Raw genomic sequence first — 17,729 nt, forward strand, 5'->3', positions numbered from 1 at the left:
TAGTCCATCCTTCAACCCAGCAGCGCAAGGAAACGAGCTGACTGAGGCACTTTATCCCAAATATGTGGCATACGGTGCTAATAAAAGGAGCACTGGAGACTTCCCATTTCATTTCTAGTGTTCATAGCCAGACTGTCACTGCCTCATGCTCTGGCAGGTAAAGCATCACCTAAACAGGCACAGACTCCCCTAAACAGGCACACCTTGCTTCCCAACATCATCATCTACAGCTGCACAAGCTCCAGCCTCACCAGCTTCCTTCCTGGAAATCCTTAGCACTTTTCTTTCAAATTATAGCCCTTACAAGCACAGTTTCAGGAATCATGCCAGACTTCTAACCCATGAATGCTTTTGCTGCCAAAGTTCACTGTTTCCAGAAATCTGCAGCTCTCTGCTACTGCAAGAGAAGCCAGAGCAGGCATCCACATCGCTGCGTTCTGGAGATCCACCCTCAAACCTGGAGAGAAACAACAATGCAATGTCACACTCGTGCTGCATCTGCTGGAGGACAGAGCAGGCCTGCTTTCCTCTCTTATGAGTGATGGTGATGAGCTCGTGTCAGGTGCCAGATGCCAGGCACATAATAACTCTTTCTGCCCATCACACAAAGTGTGGATTTTCCAACAATTTTGGTTTCAAAATGAACTTAATGCATCAGCCAGGTGCAAAGCATCTCGGCACCAAGCACATCCAAGTTTCATTTACAAAGGTTTCCCTATGACCTTTCTGACAATTTGATGTGCAGAGCTTTCAACAACCCATTAAGCCTGCCTGGGAAACTGCTGACTGAGAGACAGCCTTCATCTATCTCCAAGAGGTAGGTGGTATCCATACCTGGTTCCCTCTGCCACAGAGGCCTCCCAGCTGCACATGAAAAGCGTCAGCATCAACACCAGTCTCCAAGAGTGAAATCAGGTGAGCTTCCCTGTTACACACACACCAGAGATGTACATGCAAGCCTGGAGACAGGGGAGGCTGAGGAAGACCTCATTCCTCCCTACAACTCCCTGAAAGGAGGCTGGAGCCAGGTGGGGACTGGGCTCTTCTCCCTAGAATCAGGTGACAGAAGGAGAGGAAATGGCCTGAAATTGTGCCAGGGGAGGTTTAAGTTGGATATGAGGAAAAATTTCTTCCTTGCAAGAGTGGTCAGGGATTGGCACAGGCTGCCCAGGGAGGTGGTGGAGTCCCCATCCCTGGAGGTGTTCCAAAAACATGTGGCCATGGCACCTGTGGCCACAGTTTAGTGGCTGTGGTGGTGTTGGGTTGATGGTTGGACTGGATGGTCTTAGAGGGCTTTTCCAACCAAAACAATTCTATCATTGTATGTGCCCAGATATCTACCTTAGAGCAAAGAGGCTGATGACACCTGCAACATCTCAGGTGCCTGAGCAGTTCAAGTAAACCAGATTGACTACAGACCTTAAAAACAAGGTGCAAGGAAGGGGTTAAGTAATATCTCAGTTTAAGCATAGAGGAAAAGTTGGGGCTTTTTCCCCACACAGCTAGTAATTTGCCATTTAAGACCAACAAAAATTGGGGGTTGGAAGTTGCTCTAAGCTCCAGCTTGCAGACAGTTACAGGGACTAGAAATACAGTGGGATTTTTTAGTCCTCTTAGGAGAAGGGAGAGGAAAACAGGCAGGGGAAGGCACTGGGCGCTCCTTCCAAAACAAGACTTTTCTGCCTAACCCTTCCTCCTTCCTTTAGAGGCTCCCCTCCTTCCATCCTGGCTTCAGGAATGTGAATGAAGTGCTTTGACTCAGGTGACAAAACTCTTTCCAGAGCCACAGCAGAGGAAGGAGCCTTTCATTACTCATCCTTGGCTGAAAGCAGAAGACAAAACAAGCAGCAGCCCACACACCGGAGCCATTTCCTATGGAAACAAGCAGAATATAAAGAGACATCGAAAGATTTGTCCTGCTAGAGCTGGAGAGATCCATCATGCTTGTATATGACACTCCAAAAACCAGCAGGACACCAGCCAGAGAGCTGCTCCTCCCTTATCTGAGCACTCCTCTGGACACCGGGAAATGCCACAGAGGACTGCTGATAAGGCAGCAGCTGTCTCTCCAGAGATGCCGGCCCAGGCCAAGCAGATTCCTGCCACTGACAGCCAATTAATCTAAAACTAGTAAGATTGAGGATTTGGGGTGTTTTTTAAGTCTCCTTCAAATTCTTGTGTGTGACAGAACCAAAGCTTGAGCTTTACCCCAGAAGGAAGGATTTTAGTGAGGAAGCAAAAAAGGCAACTCAAAAGGAAACCTCTCTTCCCTTCTGAGAAGAGTTCAGACACTGCCAAGACTCACAAGTGAAAGAGCACCACAGCTGATATTCTCCTTTCCTTTGGCTCGAGCCAACACCAGCCCAGAGTGACCTTTAGGATAAATCCAGGACTAAATGTAACACAGTAAACAACAGGGCTAGAGGACCTCGACAAGCACAGCAGAAGGATCCTAACCAGGCCCTGTTTGAACACAGTGCTGCTCAGCTCTGGCTGTCACACACAAACACCAGCAAGCTCACGTCTCCAGCACCACACACACTCTAACCACAGCATCACAGAATCATAAAATTCCAGAAGAGCTCTGAGGTCCCTTCCAACCTGAGCCAATCTCCTCCAACCCCCTCCACCATGGGCAGGGACACCTCTCAACTAGACTCAGCTGCTCAAGGCCTCATCCAGCCTGGCCTTCAACACCCCCAGGGAGGAGGCAGCCACAACCTCCCTGGGCAGCCTATTCCAGAGTCTCACCACCCTCCTACTGAAGAACTTCTTCCTCAGCTCCAGACTAACCCTGCTCTGCCTCAGCTTCAAACCATTCCCCCTTGCCCTGTCTCTAGACACCCTCAGGAAAAGTCCTTCTGCAGCCTTCCTGTAGGATCCCTTCAGATACTGGCAGGCAGCTCTAAGGTCCCCATGGAGTCTTCTCTTCTCCAGGCTGAACAACCCCAGCTCCCTCAGCCTGTCCTCACAGCAGAGGTGCTCCAGCCCTTGGATCATCTTTGTGGTCCTCATCTGGACTCATTCTAAGAGTTCTGTGTCCTAAGATGCTGCTGCCCCAACTGGCAGTAACACAGGCAGCCAGGGCTCACCAGAACCATGCTGAGGACAGCTGGGACTCCAGCAGCAATTTTAATGACACGTGCTGTATTTTCCCTCCCCACAGTGCTGAGGTCTTTTCATCTGAAGTGTACTTTCAGGAGCCAAAGTGCTGTTAGCTGCACAGGCAAGTCGCACACCCTTGTGAAGTACATCTGCAGCTCCTGGTGCCGGTTCAGATGGAAAAGCACTCCCAGTAAACAGTAACAAAGCCCACATGGATCTCTGCTGCAAGCTGTTTCACTCAGCTCTCCACAGCCACTTCAAACACCAAGAGGGACATCAGCAAAGCCAAGTGTTAAGTCCCTCAGCGGACCCTTATCATCCCTTGGCTGTATTGCACTTAGCATCAGCAGCATTATGGATTTTAAATCAAGCCTAATCAAAGATTCATTAACAGGCAATACATTAACACGGCCTATAACTACCAGCCACTTAGTGCCCCTTTAACAGCCCCACAGCTCCTGAACAGGCTGCAAGCATCAGCAGGTCAGGGTATTTCTCCAGGGTTTTTAATAGGATAGGTCAAAGGAATGAAAAATGAGGAATTATATGATGCAAAACAATAGATGCAGACAGTTTGAAGGTATCTGTTCAAGTCATGCCATGTATGTAAACTCAGCCCCTCACAGGTGGTTTGGGTGCAGAACTAATTTTAGAAGATAAAAGAAAAGCAGGCTGACCAACTCCAAACAGAAGCCCTCATTTTCCCACCTCTGTAAGCAGCAAGTCCCATTTCCCACCCCATTCAAACACTGGCACATCTGTGGCTACACCCAGACAGCACCAGAGCATAGGCTCAGAATCCCAGAGGTGCCCACTGATGCCAACCCCCATAGCACTGTCACTGGGTAAAGCAGCAGCATCTTGACTGCTGTTTTGCAGGTGCAGACCTGAGGCACAGCCAGAACAAAACAGGTGGGGTTTAGAAGCACTTCCAGGCTTTTTCCCAGTTGGTGCGAACTGGAGACAGGCAGCAGTCCCTTTCGGAGAGCTAGAGGAAGCGCAGAACAGGTCTACAGCACTGTGGTGCCTCAAGGTTACTCTTCCTGCTTATCAGGGAGTACATCAAGTCACTAAAACATGGACAGCTTTTTCTGAATTTCCTTCAAAGAAATGGACCTTCTCCTCAAACACTCCCACTGCTTTTCCTGATTATCCTGGGAAAAAATTAGCAGTGGGAATGTATGGACCTCAAAAAGTGATGCCACAGGAAGCTGCCAGTCAGCATCCTGCACTGGAAATAGCCTGATGATGCTGTCCATGTTCCATTAAAGTCAGCTACCATCAAAGACTGAAAAAGGTGTGGGGGGGGAATCATAACAGAAGAATAGGATAAATAAAACTGCACTGTCTGGCTGCAAAGAGCCACCACATCTTTGTAATAATGAAATCATATGCAAGAGCAGCAGCAACACAAAGTAGGTAGCAAGGAGCACCCACAGTAGCTCCCAGCTATCAAAACAGCAAATTTGCAAAGGCAAACTCAGTGTGGCTCTACTAAAAGTGACCCTTCAAAGGCAAATCCAGCATGGCTCTACCAAAAGCCCACATTCTCAGCAGCATTCCAGGGTTTGGGAAGTCTTTGAAGCAGAATGATCACAGTTCTAAACACCACCTTCTAACCTCTGGATTTATCCTGTAAGGCTGCTTGGCAAAGCTTTCTTTTCTTGCCTGATGTATGAATGAAGGGATTTTCCTCTAACCACAACTGCTGGGTATTTTTAGTGCCTTTCCTCTACAAGCAATCTTAAGTCCATTGGAAATGCATTTATCCACATGTATATAAATCAAGCCCTGTTTACACTACCAAACTGCATTTGTCCTCAAAGTCTGAGCAGATCAAAAGCAATGACAGCCTCTCCAGATTAAAAACTGCACAGTTGCATGACACCACAAGCTGGCTTCAACTCAAGAAGATTTTTTGGATGAAAAGCAAAGAGGAACTATCCACGAATGTAGGAGAAGCCTACTGTGGATGGTATTTCAACTTAATTCCATCAAGCACTGCTTACAATAAGTACTACAGACAGATCTGCAGGAAACATTTCATGACATCAAGGTTTTAAAAAGCAGCACATGCTCATGCTCTGCACCATCCAACAACTGGCACGGAGGACACAAAGGTAAAAAAGCAGCACATGCTCCTGCTCTGCACCATCCAGCACCTGGCACTGATGAAACAGGTAAAAAGGTATCACATACTCATGCTCTGTACTATCTGAGGCCTGGTATCTCCTGGGCTAAGCACACAAAGGTGTTAGATCTAGCTCAGACCAAACACTGCTCTTTTCTTGACGGTGCCATACGCAGGAGCCTTTCAGCCCCTAGAGCAGATCATGTGTGCCACATGCAATGTAGCCTCACATCTCCAGGCTCCACATAAATAATTTTGGACACATTTTACTCAAGTAGTAAAATCCCATCTGAAGCTATTGGGACTTATTTCATGAGCATGCATTTGCATTATTATTACTGTTCTATCTGCTTTGTAATGTGTCCTCAGCACAAGGTTATGAGAAGATTGATGAAATCCAGGCAACTATCCATAGCACCATCCTTCAGTTCCAGTACCTCAGCATGAAATAAGGAGACTGAAAAGATACAGGATGATATTTTTTCTATCTATGTATATAAAGAGCCCTGAAGCCCATTGAATTGGCACTGTTCCATACCAGCATGCCTGATGATTTTCAAAGTTCACTCATAAAGTTTCAATCAAGCCAGTGACACTGAAGGGTTTTCACAGCTGAAATACAGTTTCATTTTGCATAACAAATAATCCTTCTTTCCACCTAAATTTATTTTCCAGCAAATGCATGATCTACATGCCACAAAGCACAGAAAAATGCAGATGAGTTGGGAGAAGAAAACAGCCACATGACAAGGCTGCTTTGTCTCCAGAGAAGTTCATAACCTTGTGTTCTGCTTGGTGCACACACAGTGGATGCTCCAGTATCTTAGAATCATAGAATCAATAAGGTTGGAAAAGACCTCAAAGAATCAAGTCCAACCTTTCACCCAAGACCTCATGACTAACTAAACCATGGCACCAAGTGCCACCTCCAATCCCCTCTTGAACACCTCCAGGGATGGTGACTCCACCACCTCCCTGGGCAGCCCATTCCAACAGCTAACAACTCTCTCTGTGAAGAACTTTCTCCTCACCTCAAGCCTAAACTTCCCCTGGGGCAGCTTGAGACTGTGTCCTCTTGTTCTGGTGCTGGTTGCCTGGGAGAAGAGACCAACCCCCTCCTGGCTACAACCACCCTTCAGGTAGTTGTAGACAGCAATAAGGTCTCCCCTGAGCCTCCTCTTCTCCAGGCTATCTTAAAATACTACCAGCAACCATCCCATGCTTCAGGTACTTATCCCATAAAAACACACACAAGGGAAAACTAACCAACCAAAAACAATACAGAATCAAACACAGACTTTGACATTCTGAAGATGAAACCCAGAAATCAATAAATGTTACTTCTAGAACGTTCATCACTGCAGCCTCAGTGTTTTGATACAGCAATCAAGATGCCCAGGGAGGTAGTTGAAGCCTCATCCCTGGAGATATTCAAGGTGAGGACTGACAGGGCTCTGGGCAAGCTGATCTAGTTGAGGATGTCCCTGCTACTGCAGCAGGGGCTGGACTACATGACTTTTGAAGGTCCCTTCCAACCCAGACCATTCTATGATTCTATGAATATGCCAACATTACCAAAATTAATTAGGATGTAAAAAACCAAAACATTTTATGCCAGCTTCCCTTTAGCAGCACATTCATCTTACGCTTCCACCAGCTTGATCTTCTTTGTTTTGCAGTTAACAGAAGAAAATGTATAGACAAAGAAGTAGGACACTTAGCTTTGATTTGTTAGGGTTCCAGAATGTCTACCAAGTAGCTGCAGCCCAAATTTGGGGCTTTAGAAACAACATCTTCACATTATTCTATTTGATTTACATACCCAAGGAGACCTCTTTTTCCAACTAGGAAATCTTTTCCTGCAACTTTCTTCAGTTCCTTTCCTCACTCAGAAAGAGGGAGGAAAAAAAAAATCAACACTACCAAGCTAAAAAAAAAACCCCAAAGGGCCACCAAGCAGAAGATGCTGGCAGGTAATGGTATGGCAAACATTTCTCAACTCAATAAATGTTCACTGTCTGTAACAACAGGAACAGACCCCCAAAACAGTGACTTGCAAAAACAGAACCCGTTTAAGCTCAGTTTCAGAACCTAAAACCAGGGTTGGGCAGTGGCGGGGTAGGGTTCTCCATGCAAGGTTTTTACATCCCTCCACCTCCCTCCTTTCTGTTCCAACTGTTAGCTCAAGCCACACCCCTAATAAACCAGCACCAGACTCTTGCTGTCACATTACCATTCAAGAGGGAATCTACTCAAAAATACTGTTCTGCTGCTCATAAAATCCAACATGCAGCAAAGGAAAAATGAAAGGATGAATTCTGTACCTCCAGCTCCGTCTCCCTCCGATTGATAGCATCAGTAGATTGATTTAATTTCTCCAGCTCTCCCTAGAAAGAAAGAAAGAAAAGTGAAATACACATTAAAAATAAAAGATCAGGGGGTGGGGAAGAGTCTGAGAAGGCTCATCCAGCACACAAGGGCTGTGGCTCACAAACTCAGCGAAAAGAGGAAACTTTGAGACATTTAGAATAACTTCACCACTGTTGCTGACAAGAAAAACAATCAGAGCAGCTCTACAGTTTCATTTTAAGGCAGAGTATTTCCTGTGCTGGCTCATTTCTCATCATCAAACATAAATACAAGGTACAGCAAGTTCTGTCTTGTTAATCAATACAGCCACTATCTGCTGGTGCCCAGCAAGATACACACACCCCTCCCAGCAGCACTGACATAAAGCTGGTGCTGTCACAGCAGACGTCCAGGGAGAGCACAGCATTGATAAGAGGCACAGCTTGCAGCAGCAGGAGCATTTGAGTCCGGATTTTACCAAACCATTCCAGCACACAACCAGTCCATGGGACACAGGGGTATGTTTACATAGCCTGCCTTCTAGTCAACATTTTGATCTCTTAATGGCAAAAACAAAGGCGCTAAATCCCTCAAATAAATATTTACTAGAGGTAGTGTTGGCACAAACGAAGTTACCATCAAAACAAAGCTCCTTCTTAATGACTTCACTACCACAAACCCCCACTCTCAGAAGCAGAATCCAGTGGATTTCATTATCTGAGCAACGTGCTACTCTGTGTGAGATCCTACAGCCTCGACTGGGGTGTTCTCTAACTCAAATGTTATTTAATTTTCAACCAGTGTAATAGAATCCTCCCCAAAGCCTTTAGCTGTGTAAAGACACCACCGTAAATTGATTGTCACTTGCGCCATTTCCCTCTAGATTACAAGAACTACTCTGGTTACAGTCAGAAAGGAATTAATTGCAACATCTTAGCTCTTTTCTCCTCAGAGGTCAGATTGCATTCCCAGCTCCTGGGATTCAGAAGATACATATTTACAAATCTGTGTTTTCTGGAGCAGGCACTCATAGGGGAATTGCCCAACTGCCCTTTGCTAAGAACGCCGCAGCTCCTGGGGCTGGCACAGCCTGGTTCCCAACCACACAGAACTCAACAAAAGCCCTGTTTGCCAGCAGCGTGCAATCCAGGTACGTGGCAACGTGTCATAAGCTGAAGAACCCGAGGCGAAAATTAGATCACTGGGCACTAAGATTGCTCAGCTTCACAAAATGAGGCCAGTAACAGGCTACCTTTTCCAGAGAATCATAGAATGCTAGGTTGGAAGGGACCCCCAAGGATCATCTGGTCCAACCTTTTGGCCAAGGGCCTCACTCTCTGCAGCCATGGCTTGTGAATTTTGCAATTGCTCTGCTCAGCTCTGGAACAGAAATGCTCGGGATGAAGAGAAGAACGGCGACCCCAGCAAGGAGGCCCGGTGCCAAGGCTCCAATCCCCTCAGCAGCGTACACACACGCCTATAAGCACCCGTGGCAAGCAGCCGCAGCGGTGCTGGAGGCAAAAGCCATCAATCTGCGGAGATCTAAAAATACCGCTCAGCTCGGGGGCCACGGCGAGCTGCGGCGGGCACCGGGCAGTCAGTCACGGCCCGCTTTGGGGCTCGAAAGCTTTGTTCAGAAACCACCCCCAAAAAATAAAAGCATTTCAGAAGGCGTTCGTAGAGAGGCAATAGCAGCTTCTCCTACAGCCCCTTTTTTAAACGAGTACTAATGATTTAAAAACACATTCAAACCCGGTGTTTCCCCCCCGTTACGAGTTCCTGGGCGCCAGCCCTGTCGGCGAGCAGGGTCACCCTGTCCTGGCCAGGGATCGGGGTGCAGGGGTCTCGGCGGCCGCCCGAGAGAGACCATCGCGGAGCCCGGGCCGTGGGGTAACAAAGCATCGGGACCGGGGCTGCTTCCCCGGCGGGCGCCCGGGCACCGGGGCTGCTTCGCGCCACCGCCCGCACACGGTCATGGCCATGCACATGCGTGTGCGTACACATACGTGTGACATGCACACGGACACACACACGCGTGTGCATGCACATACGTGTACACACACAGGCGAGGGGGCGCGTTCCTGCGGAAACACGGGCCGGAGGCCCTGACTCTGACAGCCATTAGACACCACAGGCGCTAAGAAAAATTACGACAGGAAGCCCCCCGCCCGAGGGCCCGGCCGGGACTCACCTGGATGCGGGGGTCCACCTCCTCCTCCTCGGGCCGCGGGCCCTCCTCGGCGGCGCGCCCGCGCCTGGCGCCCTGCTCCATGGCGGCGGCTGCTGCTGCTGCTGCTAGCGCTGCCGCCGCTGTACCCCGCTGTCCCCCGCCGCTGCCTCCGGCTCCGCCACTGCCTGCCGTTGCCGGCCCCTCCTCCGGGGGAACCCCGCCTCCGGGGGAACCCCTCCTTCCTTCCCCTTCCCTCCTTCTCCGCCGCGCCCCCGGGCCTTTGTGCGGCCGCACCGCACGGAGGGCAGGCGCCGCAGCCGCGGGCTCTGCCGGCTGTGTAACGCTGTCGTCCCCGCCCCGTGTCCGTGCGGGGCTGGCCCCGTCTACCCCCCAGCAGAGCGACCCCGCAGCTCTAACGCCCGGCTCCGAAACGGGCAGGGGCAGCAACTGCCAGCGGTACCTGGCAGGGTCGCTTCTGCTTTTGTTTGTTCCTCTTCTCTCACTCTCGGCTCTGCCAGGCCCTGTTGGCGGCCGACAGGGCTATGGAGGAGAAGAGGGGAGAGAATGGGAAGAAATTAGAACGAGAAAGCCCTTCCAACAGCCCTGGCAAGGGCAATGAATCCCAGGTTTGCATCGTGTAGCAGCGGAGCAAGGCGTTGCTATACCTGCTGCGTGCAGCAAAAACGGACACACCAAAGACATGTCCCCTTGACAGCTAAAGAGCCTCTTGCCAGCAGCACTGCCCCTGGCTGGCAGCGCTCCTCAGAGAAGGGTCTCTCTAAGCACAGCGGTAGTGCTCAAACTACTCCCCAACCACCCTCTGACTGGGGTGCGGCGACGGGGATAGGCTCCAGATCCACACCCCGCTGGCCTCAGGCACCACTCAGCCCCCTCCTGTGCAATCTTTCCTCCCTTCTCACAGCAACCCCAGGCTGAGACCAGCAGAGATTCCCTCCTCAGCAAGGGGCACAAAGGTGGTGTTTCGTCTTTGCTCTCCTCAAGATGCAGAGGACACAGTCCCACCAGAACACCTGTAGGAAAAGCCAGGCATGAAGTTTGGCCATACTCAAACCACTTGGCCACACCGAATCTCTTCCCCACTCCCTCTGGGTAGGGAACGAGTCATTTCAAACAGATGAGGAACCTCTCTCCACCTTACAAGTATCACCTTTGAGATACTCCATTTTTGTTCAAAAACTTCTCAAAAGATTAAAAAAACCTGAATTTACAAGTTTCTGTGTGATGAAGAGGCTTTCCTTGGGTGACCCAAGATGGGGAAAAAAAAAGTCAGCAAAGCACAAGATAAAAACATTCTTGCTCCTAAGGAGGTAAAAGCAAAACAGTCGGGCTCTTCCAAACACTGCAAAGAACAACAAAAAAAACAACCAAACAAAGAAAAAAACCCAAACCAAACAAAAGAAAATGTGGAGGAAGAGGTGAGTGGCACAAACACTTGAAAACAGGATCAACATGCACCAACAAACCAAAATAATCCAGGAGCGGAGGAGGTATTGCCCAAACACAGCTGGGTGTTTTGCAACATCTCCACTTCTCACAGCAGCAGAAATCCTGGGAAGGGAATAAAGCCCCCAAACCACCCACAGCCAAGTGTTTCCCTGCTTTCCACGGAGGGAACTCATTCTCAGGATGGTTTGTAGATCATCTCTGAGCAGACACTGAGCAGCTGGAATTTGTGTGTTCAATAGGATCAGCTGGGAAGAAGCAGGCATCAGTGATGGAGCTCTTGGGGAAGCACACTGATGGCTGTGCTTAGTTTAGGGGAGGAAATCAAAGTGAATGGGTAGTGTAACTTCAAATCCTGGTTCTGAATGGCTTTTAAGGAAGGGTTGGAGTGGTTTGGATTTTTTTCTCCAAATGGCATCTCACACTCAAACTTCTGCTCATGCTTGTCCTGAAAACCTGCTTCTGCCCAAGCACTCAAATTTGAGGGCAAGGCCCTCAAATACAAATCAGAGTCCCTTTCCTCCTCAGAAACAAGAATCTCCTCTTTCTGACCACAGAGAGTGTGCTGAGCAGAGTCCAGGGCTAATTGACACTCATTTAATTCCTGAAGAGACATCTGCAGCTCACAGAATGGCTTAGACTGGAAGCACCTCAGAGATCATCTACTCCAATCTCCCTGCCATTGACAGGGATGACTCTCAATTAGACTTGGTGGCCCAAGGACTCATCCAACCTGGCCTTGAACACCTCCAGGGAGGAGCCATGCACAGAATCACAGAATCTATCTGGTTGGAAAGATGTCAAAGATCACCCAGCCCAACTCTGGACCCAAGACTGAAGGGTCAACACTAAACCGTGTCCCTAAGTGCCAGGTACACACAGTGCATGAACACCTCCAGGGACAGCAACTCCACCACTGCCCTGTGCTGCCCATTCCAATGTTTGAGAACCCTTTCAGTGAAGAAATATCTCCCAACATTCAGCCCAAACCTCTCCTGGTGCAGCTTGCATCCATCTCCTCTAGTTCTGTCACTTGTCATCAAGGAGAAGAGGCTGGCCCCACAGCCTCCCTGGGCAACCTATTCCAGTTCATGGAAACCTTTCTGGAGAAGACAGGCTGAGAGGCAGAGCCTGGAGTACAGAAAGTTGCTGCCCCTCTGCTCATGGTGACTGCAGAAATTCTGCTCTCAAAAACTCCTCTGGGTTCACAGAGTATGGTGGTGGAAGCTGATTTCCAACTGGCCTCAAATATTGAAGCACTCTTGCAGTTTGGTTTTAAATAACTTGCTACCAAACTCACAAAGAGGAGTTATATGCACTCCAGTTCTGAGGAGAATCACAGAGCGGTTTGGGTCAGAAGACACCTTAAAAATCATCCAGTTCCAGCCCCCTGCCATGGGCAGGGACACCTCCCACCAGCCCAGCTTGCTCATGGCCTCATCCAACCTGGCCTTGAACACCTCCAGGGAGGGGGCATCCATAACCTCCCTGGGCAACCTGTTCCAGTGTCTCCCCATCCTCACTGCCAAAAATTTCTTCCTCATCTCCAGTCTCAATCTGCTCTTCACAGACAAAATTCTGCATGTCATTTCCTGACTGCCCCCACCCAGAACCTGTACCCTTCTTAACATCACACATGTTAAAAATGCCTTCAAACATGAAGCAGGTCCTCTCCCACAGCCACTGTGCCCTTGAAGAGCTGCTTCTCCAGAGGCTGAGCACATGCACCTTCTGAAGCTGAAGACTTTACATTCCCTGGGTGCGCACACAGCACACTGCACACTTAAGAAGTGGCCTCAATCCAGACCTCCTCTGACTTGTTTCTCAAGTGAATTTTCACCCCTCCATGCTCACAATGGGCCCAGCATGCTCCTGCTCTGCACTTCAGGAGGTGCTGGAAATCACCTCACTTATTTTTGGCATGGTTTGTGAGATTCTATGGCTTTAGGAACGTGCACACAAACCACATGCACAAGGATGCCTTAATGAAGCTTGAGCATCTGTAGTGCACACAGCTGTAGATTTCCCCACCTACAAGGAATGTATTTAAAGAAAGAGGCACATCCCAAAATACCCTTTAATTTCACTTCTCCTTAACAAGCACCATTTAAGGATGATTAAAAATACGCTCTAGGCTTCAGAGGGCTACAGAAAAAGGACGCTCATTTAAAGAGGTGCAATCTATTTCCCCAGCCACTCTAACCTTAATATCTTTCATAAAAACAAAATCCAAGGATTTTAGCCAAGTTACCTGCTGGGCCAGTTCCTACTGGACAGGCATTTCTAGCCCAGGAGCTCCTTTCCTAACCCTTCCCTCACACTGTGCTCTGCTCTGGGCAATCAGCACAGAGTCATCTTTCAGCTCACCAGGAAAAGGGCTTCTGGGCACAGGCAACACTTCTGAGAGGTGCTTTTGTAACACTGGTCACTGGCACCTCCCTGCCACCAGTCAGGCATCTCCTAGGGAGCAAAATCACCACACACATGCAGGCTGGAGCACAGCTCTGCGGCTAAGCAGCCTGGTGACCACCGAAAGCTCTCTGGCCGTGGACCTCACCCCTCAGTAAAACCTTGCTATGAGACAGGAAATCTACCTGTACCCTGTTCTAGGCTGCTGAGCACAGAACACTAACTCCCTGAGCCTCCAGAATACCTTTCACCAGAGCATCTCAGAGCACTCCTTCAAGCATGAGCCACCCAGGAAAGCTTTCCCTTTGGTTTCCTGCAAGAATCCCATTCCTTACAGGAGCTGAGAGGGAATAGAGGGAAACTGCACAGCTCTGTCTATTTGGTCGTGAATTCTACAAGGATGTTTATGGGCTACTTTAGTACAATTTACAGAGTTCAGAGAATGGGAAAGGCTAAGCCACAAAATAGCTTCACCCCACCAGCCAGGACCTTAGGGAAAGCCAAGGAGAGCGCCGGTTGTACTCACCAGGGCGGAGCAGGAATTTGGAGATGGTCCCCAGGGCTCTCTTCGCTGGCAGGCTCCAGAACCGCCAGTTTGTAATCCAATGTGCGGATCGCGTGGCACAGATCCAAAGGGAAAGGGACCCACCAAAATCAAAGTGTCCTTGGACACAGCTGCCACGAGGGAAAACTCCTGCAGCAGCGCTGTCTGAGCAGTGCAAGGGAAGCCACACTGCCGGCCTGTGCCAGCCGACAGCCGCAGTGTTACGGCAGGCAGGGTCACTCCAGCGGCAGGCAGGGAGCAGGACCCAGGGCAGGCAGGTCCGGGGAGAAGCCAGGTCTGAGTGCTCATCTCTCCAATCTCACCACCAACCCAGACGAGAGCAGAGCGAGCACAAAATGGGCACCAACAGGGATCCAAAATGGGCGCCAACAGGGATCCAAAATGAGGGCCAAAACTGAGCGCCAAAATGAGCGCCAACACGGATCCAAAATGGGCACCAAAACTGATACAAAATGGGCACCAACATGGATCCAAAATGAGGACCAAAACTGATCCAAAATGAGCGCCAACAGGGATCCAAAATGGGCGCCAAAACTGAGCGCCAAAATGAGGGTGGAAATGAGAGCCCAGAGCGCTTTCTGGTCACTGTTTAAGATTTCCCTAGACAATGTGTCCCGTGCCAATATATCCTGAGTGCAAAGCACCCAGCCAATTACACCTCCAAATGGCTTCCCCCCACAGGTGAATACCTGTGAGGGGCTTCAGCTCCTGGCAGGAAGAATGAAGCCTTTTTACCTGTCCCCCAGGGGGAGGGGAAGGCAATTTCGCGCCTTTGTCTTCCCCCATCAAACCTCTTCTGGTGGCGGTTGGGGAAGGGGGGTTTGGAGCACCCTGTAACAATACGCACATTAAAACCCAGAAACTGTTTCAGCTTTGTAAAAGTGAAATGCTCCTGTGTACAAAGCCTCTTTCCCTGCTCTCCTACCAGTAATAGAAAGATCTTCTGCCCCCCACCCACTGCCTGGCAGAGTCCTACTCTTCAGAGCTTCCTGTCACATAAAGCCTGAGTGATGGAGCACGCTGTGTGTAGGAGTGAAGCGGAGCCTGGTTTAGCATCCAGCTTCATATACCAGGAGAAGCATCAGTCTTCAGCAGGAAGAGATAAAGAAGATAAGAAGGTAATGAGATAAGACTTCAGAAAACCCTGCCCAGGAGGACCCCGGGAGCCTAACAGGTCATCCTTCTTTAGTATGGGGATGGACACAAGTCACTGGGGACTATGTTTCCCTGATCTGAAATGCGTCCCCCGAGCCTCCCTTTTAGCTCCTTTGGCCTTTCCTCCTGTTTCCTCCCATTCTTTAACTTCCTCCCCTCCCATAGTCCTTGCACGGAGTTGTTGACACCAGAAGCCCTGCAGGCATCCCTGCGCTCACACTGCCAGAACTCTCCTGGGATGTGATTTCGGTTCCCTGGAAATGACAAGCGGGGGGGTGGGGGGGGGTGGGGGTGCGTTTCTGAAGTGGGCAGCAGGATTTTACCTGTCAAAATTGGTTCTGAAAGGGTACTTTTCTTTCTCCAAACTTCTCACATTGCTTTTGGTAACAAAGGGGAGTTGAGGCACAGTGCCTAGCCCAAGGAAGGCTGCTGAGGTGACTTGTGGCCAGAACTGTGCCAGAAAGTGGACTGAGCCACTTGGGGAATCAGCATAGTCACAGCCACAAGCAGATAAGGAGGAAGGCAGCTGAGGGGTTTGGTTTGACAGATGGGTGAGGATCATCCAGCCCTGTTCTGGACAAGGGTCCACACATTGGAAGATACTCATGTATAACACGCAGCCTTCTCAAGAGCAAGCCCACCAGAAAGGAGATGGATCTGCCTCCATAGTTCCCACCCTGAGGAAGGGTTCCATGTGCCCAGCACCTAGGGACCTAGGAGGCTTGTCTCTGACATCTCCCACACAAAATGCAGACGTTGTCAGCAGTGCAACTGCAGCCCTGACACCTGGGGACAAGAGCTGCTCCAGCTCAGCCTGACATCCACATTGCTTCCCAGTGCCAGCAGGTGGGACTGGGAAAGAGTCCCAGCATGACTAGAGCTGCAGTAGTGCAATGACAGTGCTGAGGACCTGTGGAGGGTGCAAACACAGTGATGTCCTCTCTGAGCAGCAGGAGATTAAATTGATTTTCCGATGCAGGCATTTGCAGAGAGAGCAAAAGGAACAAAGCAGATGCCAGACAGCCTGCAGTATAGCTCCCCCCTTTCAGGCACCCCATTGGAGCAACAACTCCCTCAAGGGGGGAAGGGGACAAAAGCAGGCACCCAGCAGCATGCCAGTCTTCACAGACAGAGTGGCTTGAACACTGCCTAATCCTCCAGAAAGAGGAAACAGCATTTCCTTTGTGCCAGAGATATCAGAAGGGTGGGAGATGGCAATCTCCACTGACATTAACTTGATTAAAGGAGGGGCATCTCCCTGAGCAGGCTTGGTGCAGAGCCAGCTGGAGAGGCACTGCTATGTAAGCAGCTACTACTGTTCAGACCCAAAGGAGGGGGTAGCTGGGAACTCCTGCAAGAATATATGGGCACCAGGCATGCACCCCGACTGGAGACTGCACATCACAGCCAACCATCAGCTGTACAGCAATGATGCAACAGCACAGCAGCATCAGGGTGAGCCGTGGGAGCAGCTAACAACTGCCCCTGAGTGTCTCTTAATTTGGCTCCTGTCTTCCCTTTGCTGCAGTTACATAATTACTGCTGCCATGAAGGAGGAAGTGGTGACCCTGGGCTGTCGTTACAACTGCAAACCTTCTTGAGCCACTTCCTCAGCAGAGAATAATTTCTCTATGTAAATTGGATGCAGAAGTGAAAGAAAGGAGATAAGCGCTCTCAATAAAAATGGTAACAGGAGCCTGCCTTTAGTGAAACCTTCCTTCCGCTCACAGCATTGTTCACATTCTATTCACATACTCGTTCTTGCTTCTAGATACCAGACAGCTGTCACTTCACACTGAATGTAAAGTCAGCTCCTAATCACCTTTAGGTGCCATGCAGCACACGTCACCTTGAATTCACCTTGCTGTGTCAGCACATTTCACCCTTGGGCCGTGCCTAAGACACCTCAGAAAGAAGAGATTGAATGGTGTACCCCTGCCTGGATGTTCAGACCTCACCATAGGTCTAAGCTAGTCTTTGGGGTCAGACACTTCTGCTGTTTGTGCTTGGTCCTGCAGGATTTCTGAAGTGTTTAAAACAGTTGCACATCTTGCCTCCACCTTGTGGAAAATGGGAAGGGAAAACTCTAATAACAGATCTGAAATACAACCTCCAGTCTTGTAACAGAAGCAGAGAACACCAGGGCATCCCTCATCCCTTCTTCAAGAACAGAACAGTTATAGCCACATCCCCAAGCAGATTTTGCACTGAAGCCCTGTGACAGCTGCTAGGGAAATGAACACAAATCCTGCAGGCAGGATTGCAATGGGGAGGGAAATTAAGTGTTGCTTTTCACACAGACTAGAAAATGACAGCTGGTCACATCCTCAGTAAATACCCACAGAAGTCAGACCAGGCAAGATGCTGCTTCACCTTTTGCC

The 17,729-nt window shown here is 49.5% G+C and overlaps 1 protein-coding gene across 1 annotated transcript in view; it reads right to left on the bottom strand.

Annotated features, from left to right (window-relative positions):
* The window catches only part of SH3BP5 (SH3 domain binding protein 5), a 47,764-nt gene extending 37,645 nt beyond the window's left edge, over positions 1-10,119 (bottom strand). The window contains exons 1-2 of the mRNA XM_068156977.1: positions 9,777-10,119; positions 7,561-7,623 (exon numbers count right to left, since the gene is read on the bottom strand). Of these exons, the coding sequence (XP_068013078.1) occupies positions 7,561-7,623; positions 9,777-9,857 (144 nt within the window). The 5' untranslated portion in view covers positions 9,858-10,119. The remainder of the gene's footprint in view (positions 1-7,560; positions 7,624-9,776) is intronic.
* Between the last annotated feature and the right edge of the window lie 7,610 nt (positions 10,120-17,729).

Source organism: Melanerpes formicivorus, unplaced genomic scaffold (assembly GCF_026170545.1).
Source record: "Melanerpes formicivorus ecotype bairdi unplaced genomic scaffold, bMelFor1.0.p_v2 SCAF_35, whole genome shotgun sequence".
Classification (NCBI taxonomy): Eukaryota; Metazoa; Chordata; class Aves; order Piciformes; family Picidae; genus Melanerpes; species Melanerpes formicivorus.